We start from the raw sequence: 6,710 nt of genomic DNA on the forward strand, positions 1-6,710 counted from the left end.
GCAAGCTCATTAGCTGAATTTGAGTTCAAGGCTTTCACTGTTGCAAAGTCATTGTGAATGACAAAGGGGAGGCAGAGTCTTTTTGACAGCGAGATACACAGAATAAAATGACATGACAAAGTGTGAAACTAAACTGTCCGCTGTGATCAACCACCTTCACAGGCGCAATGATCCACCCCCTCTAAGGGAACCGTCGTGACCGGTCATATGACCCGTCAGATGCCATTCTTCCATGTCCTGGTGGAAGAGGGACGCAGACAAGAGATGATGCATGAATTCCTAATCAAATAAAGACAGTGAGAAGTGATAGGAGTGGAAGGCAATCGTCCTGGCCGTGCTGAATTAATGAGGCGCCGGCTTCCTTCAGCACGCCAGCTCTCTGAATGACTCGGCTCATCACTGTTCGCTCTCTGGATTCGTCTGTACCTTCCCTGGGCCGGGCTCAGAGACCCAGGGCCCCAAACTCCACCCTGTGAAATCCAGCCAGTCTTCATTAAACCTGAAAAAATAGTAAGATTGCAGGCATTTTCTCCTCATTACCTTGATTTTTTCAAAGATTCAAAGGCTCTAGAGCTGCCAGATTAGGGAAAAACAACTTTTAACAAATGTTTGAATAATATTGCAATATTATTTGGTGCAATAAAGAGAAGGATTATTTAAAGTTATTGACATTTATCAAAGTTATTCACATTATTTTTAATAAAAAATATGTTAATATGATGATGGTGTGATTCTTTTAATGAGATTCTGTACCAAAAAGGGATTTTTTGTAAGTATGCGAATACTAGGCCACGACTTCTCTGCAGCACCACACTACTTCATTCAGATATTATCACTCATTTAACCTTTCCCAAATACAATATACACTAGTTTGCATTGCAATTACGATAACATTTCCATTAATTCTGCAGCCCTAAACGGCTTTAATGTCATATGCACAATAGCTAAGTAAAAGAGGAGCTTGAGACATGGCTATCTTGATAACTTCTATGATGGGGGGGGGCAGAATTCAGCAGGACATTTTGAGTTTTCATTCTCCGCTGGGGCATCCATGGCTCAGCTGATGGACATGGGGCAGGGGGGGGAAGGAGGGAGAAGCAGGGCGACCCTGTGCAAGCCCTCTCCAGAACACCCTCCTCTGAGCACCTGAGCCCCTGAGCTGCGTGCCAGTCTGCTTGAAGTCACGTCAGACAGCACAGAACTAATCCATGGCTTTACACCAATCCAAAGCCGAGTTGCCCTCGCCCCGCAGGTTACAACTCCTCCCTCTCACTTCTACTTATTTTCTTAACACCTGTAGTGAAGTCACGAAGAAGCTCTGCAAGAGAAAAGCTTCTGTGTCCTGGATCCTTAAAACAAAAAAATAAAAAAGTATAAATTACTCAGAGAAGTTGGGCATTCCCATGGCAACCAGGTCCTGTGGTATAGGCAGGGATATCAGGCCAAGCCCAGTGCCATTTGCATACAAATTGCCCAGCTGGCACCTTGTTGTTATGACAACGGCACACAGTTCCCAGAATTCATTTGGAAGTGAAATACAAAAAGGAAAGCAGCCAGCGAGGAGACTCATTGATAAAATTCCTATTCCTTTCTGATGATGACATTGCTGACACTATGTTCTCATGTGCGTCCAATCATCATTTAGAACCTGCAGGAAATGAGGACGATAATCATATACTGAAGACTGGAATTATCGGACGAGATAATTACTATGATGTATGTTGAATTGAATGCAATATTAAATCTGTATGTATATGTACAATGTGTTTAATTACAGATCTGTTCACGATTTGGTTAATTAATGACTGAGCCTAATTGATTTTCCTTTACAACAAACTCAACAAATGTTAAATAAGCCCTGGCAGTAGTGCTTCAGTCTTCTCCTTAGTTTTGCAAACCTTTATGTAATTCCTTACAATGAGCCAAGCCAAATCCTCAGAGCTTGAGAGAGAAAGTAAACTCTGCTGACAACACAGTGTCCTCTACTGGCTGCATGCGGCAGGAAGTTTACACAACCGCCAGTCTGTCTAAACGGATAATATGTAGCTCAAGGGCAACTGAGCGGATGCTTTTCCATAGTCATCGTGGCTCAGCTTACTGGCCAGTTAAAAAGCCCTGCTGTGGGCAGCATATCTATTTATCCCAGCGAGTCCCACGAGACTCTAGTTTAATCATTGGCTTCTGTTTGGCTGTCAGACCATCGCAGGCTAATCAGTGTCTCTCTCAGTGGGAACAAAGCAGCGCCTGGTCCCAATACTTGACCTGTACCTCGAGTGCTAGAGTGCTGATCTGTGGGCAAGGTGAAAATATTAACAACTCTGCACTTTTCCCCCTTCATCGTGTTAATGATGAGAGCCCCACTGATAGCCCTGTTATAGATTGTTAGAGAAAGCCTGTGAAAACCACTCGAGCCCGGAGTGAAAGGCCTGCTTCAGCAACAACACAACAATATGTGTGTGTGTGTGTGTGTGTGTGTGTGTGTGTGTTGCACCCTTTACCTGAGGGTGGGAGCAGAGGGAAGGTGACACACCCTGCCTCCCCAGCATATAAATTGAGGAGCCTTCTCGCTGAGGTGCCGCTGGCTCCAAGGCACGACAGTTTAGTGTGTTCCTTTCCCTGAACGTGCAACCTTTCCCAAGGTCACAACTCACCAGCCGCTCAGTCTTACTCAAGCACCATCGCACTCATTTGTCACTTCCCATCCAATCCAACATGGCGACCCGATGGGGACTCTGTGGTGCGGGGAAGATCAGCCATGACTTCAGCGTGGCCATGAAGACTCTTCCACCTGGAGATCACCAGGTACTCTATCCAAAAAAGCCCACAACCTTCACTGTCACACTGTTCTCCTGCTGAGAAGGCAACACTGTGATTAATGTATGTGTTTTTCTCTCTTTCGCACAGATAGCAGTCATTGCATCGAGGAGCCTGGAACGTGCCAAAGAGTTTGCCAACAGGCATGGTATTCCTAAGGCTTACGGCAGCTACGAGGAGCTGGCCAACGACCCGGACATTGGTGAGTAAAGAGCTGTCAGGCTGCACGGGCAGAGATAATGGCTTGTTGTGTTGCTGTTTGAAGCTGAGCCTGGAACATCTGTGTCCTCGCAGACATGGTGTACGTGGGAGTGCTGCACACAGAGCACTGGAGGGTGGGTCTGCTGTTCCTCAAAGCCGGGAAGAACGTGTTGTGTGAGAAACCTTTCGCCATGAACTCCAGGCAGGTGAAAGACCTCGTCGCCACAGCCAAGAAAAACAATGTCTTCCTCATGGAGGTAAGGATGACGGTATACAGCCTTGTAGACCTTTGACAGGGGCCATTGCAGGTGCAGGTTAAAAGCCAACACAACACAAACACAACACAAAACATTAGAATGTGTTTAGAGATAACATTTCAAGTTTTACCTCGTCATACAGACATCTTCGGATGTATAAAATCATTTTTAAAAGAAAAAAACAACAAAAAAGTGTTTTTATGTTGCCTTTAAATCCATGTTTTGGAACTAAGCTTGGTGCTATTTACTTTCCAACTAAAACTAGATGAGAATGTGTAGCTTAGTTTAGCATAAAGGCGGCACATTTGTCATCTGAGTGATGACAAAGCATAGTTGCTGCTGGTCCGGGTCATAACCCCTTAGTAAATGTGCAACTTGTTGTTTTACACATTTTTTACGTAAGATTTAAGATGCTAATCAGACAGATTTAGAGCTGCTGGTTTATGGATGTTGTCCCATGAGAATAAACAGGGCTAGCAATTATCTGGTTTTCTGATTTAATAACAAGCTAAGCTAACTAGCACGAATATTTACCGACGTGAGAGTATAGTCCATTTTGTCATATATCTCTGCAGGAAACCAAATAAGAGTTTTCCTATTGTGTATAACTATGACTTAAACCCTTTGTAGCAGGTGGTTTGATGCAAGTAAGTCCACACATATTAACATTTAATTTTAAGTGGATATCTCATTGCATTTGAACTCAGCAGTGGCGTGATGGTGCAATGAGGGCAGATATTTTAAGCACAGGAGATTAATGTAGGAAGCAAAACTGAACGTCCTGGGAATATTTATGACTCATGGTGCAGTAAAACATCTTGTCATGTCATGTTTAACCGTCACATCTGCCACAACAGTGCACAGGAGATGGAGGAAGTGGGGAGCTGTAGTAATAAACTGCTGCCTGGGTGAAGCTGCAGACTGAGCTGTTTACTGTTGCAGCGGTGCTAGGTTGTCTGCTCTGCCCCTCTCAGGCCATCTGGTCCCGCTGCTTCCCCCTGTACGCTGAGGTGCGCAGGCTGCTGGCGGAGGAGGCGGTCGGGGAGGTGAAGCTGGTGAAGGCCTACTTCGGCTCCCCACAGCTCCACATCCCCCGCTCGGTGGAGAAGGAGCTGGGAGGCGGCGCACTGCTGGACATCGGAGTGTACTGCCTGCAGTTTGTGCTGATGGTGTTCAACGGAGAGAGGCCGGAGTCCATCCAGGCCACAGGGGTGCTGCTCGACTCAGGTATGATTCAGTACACAGCAGTATAGTTGTATGCAGATTTGTATCATTACCCACACAGCATGAATCAGAGATTGCAAAGTGGTTATTGAAAGCATCAAAAATAAAGTCCAAAAGGAAGTAAGATCTCCTATTGGGAAGCAGAAGAAACTTACAGAAAATCTCTTTTTTTTATGAACTGTCCAAAAAGTAAACACCTCAGGGAAGAATTCTCCACACAGAAAATCCCAGACTTATCTTTAAAATGTCAGACTAATTCAAATCCTCCCCGGGGGAATACAGTAACACAGTCTTAGTGACAGGGGAATATGTAACTGCATACAGCAGCAAGATATCCTTCAATTTAAGTCCACACTATTCATGTAATGAGCATTTTCTTATCTTTTACTTACCTTACCTAAGTTTCCGTTTTGTACAGCTGTGACCTTTTCTTTTGAATCAGAAGGTGATGCCAGTAAAGCTGAATAGAAGTGAACTGATTTTACCCAATTGTAGTTTGCTGAAGAGCCGTGTATTAAAATGAACTGAACTGAATGGAACTTACTCAACTGTAATATTCATACCATTTATTCAACCCATGTTTCAATGATTTACTTTTCAAATGTTTTGCAGGAGTGGATGAGTCAGTGGTTGTTGTGATGAAGTTTTCCAGGAACAGGATGGCCTTCTGCACATTTTCAATTGCTGTCCGACTTCCCAACGATGCTGTCATCGCCGGCACTAAGGGCTCCGTTAAAGTACGCTATGCTAGTCTTCCACAGGAACATTGTACTTAATCAAGAAATGATTGAGACATGCAAAAACTGAGTTGACTGCTAATTAGTTTCACGTTTAATTAGATATCCATACCAACTGCATTTGATGGTGCACGAGTTGAGTGATTGGATTAACACAAAAATGCATTTCCTGTTCTCCCTTCAGGTTCTTGGCCCCATGCACTGCCCTACCACACTCGTAGTGAACGGCAAAGAGTTGGAGTACCCGCTGCCCGAACCTGACCTCCCTCTGAATTTCGACAACAGCACCGGGCTTCGCTTTGAGGCAGAGGAAGTGAGGCAATGCCTGCTTAAAGGTACGTCATGACAAAAGGAAAGTGTATTTGTCTTCCAAGAGATGAAAGGTAGCTTGAGTTTGAAAGAAAGAAGCTGCAATTCAATGAAACAGAGGCTTACCTGGAGCTTCTTGTAGACACAAACACACTCATCAGATTGATTCCGAATCAATGCTGTTATCAGTCCTTGGATGTCCCCCGGCTTACATCACGCTCCTATTGGTTTGCCTCCTATTTACATTTACATAATCTTTACATCCTTGCTTTGGTGTTTTAATGTTGCATTGTGAGCGTTTGTATAATTGAACCGTGGTTATAAACTGTCAGATTTTCTTGTGAAACTCCTCTTTATCCGCAGGACTTAAGGAGAGCCCACGGATGCCTCTGGCAGACTCGGTCTTACTGACAGAGATCATGGATGAAATCAGGAAGCAGGTGGGAGTTGTCTTCAGTCAGGACAGCCAGTAACATCACTCTGAAGATGGGATGTTTCACCTGCCCTAAACCAACTCAGACGGAACAGAGTTAAATCTTTGGTATTAGCAGATCACTCATGGCACCGTGTGACAACTGTGACCTGGATAACAAACTGCTGCCACCAAATGAATATACAATCGGTATATTATTAAAAAAAAATGTAAATCTTGGATGGCTTTATTAAGGTCTGTTTTCATCTAAATGCATCTTTTAGACACATTGGAGCTCCATACATTGTAATTTCCCCCACGATTGATCATATTTGATACACAGTACACGACAAAATGTGACACTGTCAGTTTAAAAATGTCCTAAACCAGATAAATCACCATGTAAACAACCCTTGTCCTGTAATCAAGTTGTAGAGTCTTACCAAAACAAACCCATCTGTCAGTGCGGGCTGTGTGATTGATGAATCCAATAAAGGAATGATTGTGAAAGACTTGTTTCATTTCAAATATCATCCGCTGGAGAGAAGAGTAGACTTCGAGTGGCACTTTTAAATCAAAGTGTCACGTCTGACCCCTGCAGCCGTGTACAAATAGACTCATGTACTCCATACAAAAATAGGTTGCACTGTCTGCTTTTCAAGGTTAGGATGGAGGAAGGCCTTTATGAGTCAGCAAAGAGCATGGCTCATTTAATAATGGTTGTAACCTTTTGGGCTCAAATAGGACTCTGGAGGC

The 6,710-nt window shown here is 43.9% G+C and overlaps 1 protein-coding gene across 1 annotated transcript; it reads left to right on the forward strand.

Annotated features, from left to right (window-relative positions):
* Window positions 1-2,559: 2,559 nt before the first annotated feature.
* LOC104959258 (trans-1,2-dihydrobenzene-1,2-diol dehydrogenase-like) lies at window positions 2,560-6,475 on the forward strand. Its single transcript, XM_010787125.1, has 7 exons — window positions 2,560-2,802; window positions 2,905-3,016; window positions 3,109-3,272; window positions 4,247-4,499; window positions 5,109-5,233; window positions 5,418-5,568; window positions 5,906-6,475. Exons 1-7 carry the CDS (start codon window positions 2,713-2,715, stop codon window positions 6,013-6,015), a joined length of 1,005 nt encoding a protein of 334 aa, XP_010785427.1. The 5' UTR covers window positions 2,560-2,712; the 3' UTR covers window positions 6,016-6,475.
* The last annotated feature ends 235 nt before the right edge of the window (window positions 6,476-6,710 follow it).

This window comes from Notothenia coriiceps, unplaced genomic scaffold (assembly GCF_000735185.1).
Source record: "Notothenia coriiceps isolate Sejong01 unplaced genomic scaffold, NC01 NC01_scaffold00030150, whole genome shotgun sequence".
Taxonomy (NCBI): Eukaryota; Metazoa; Chordata; class Actinopteri; order Perciformes; family Nototheniidae; genus Notothenia; species Notothenia coriiceps.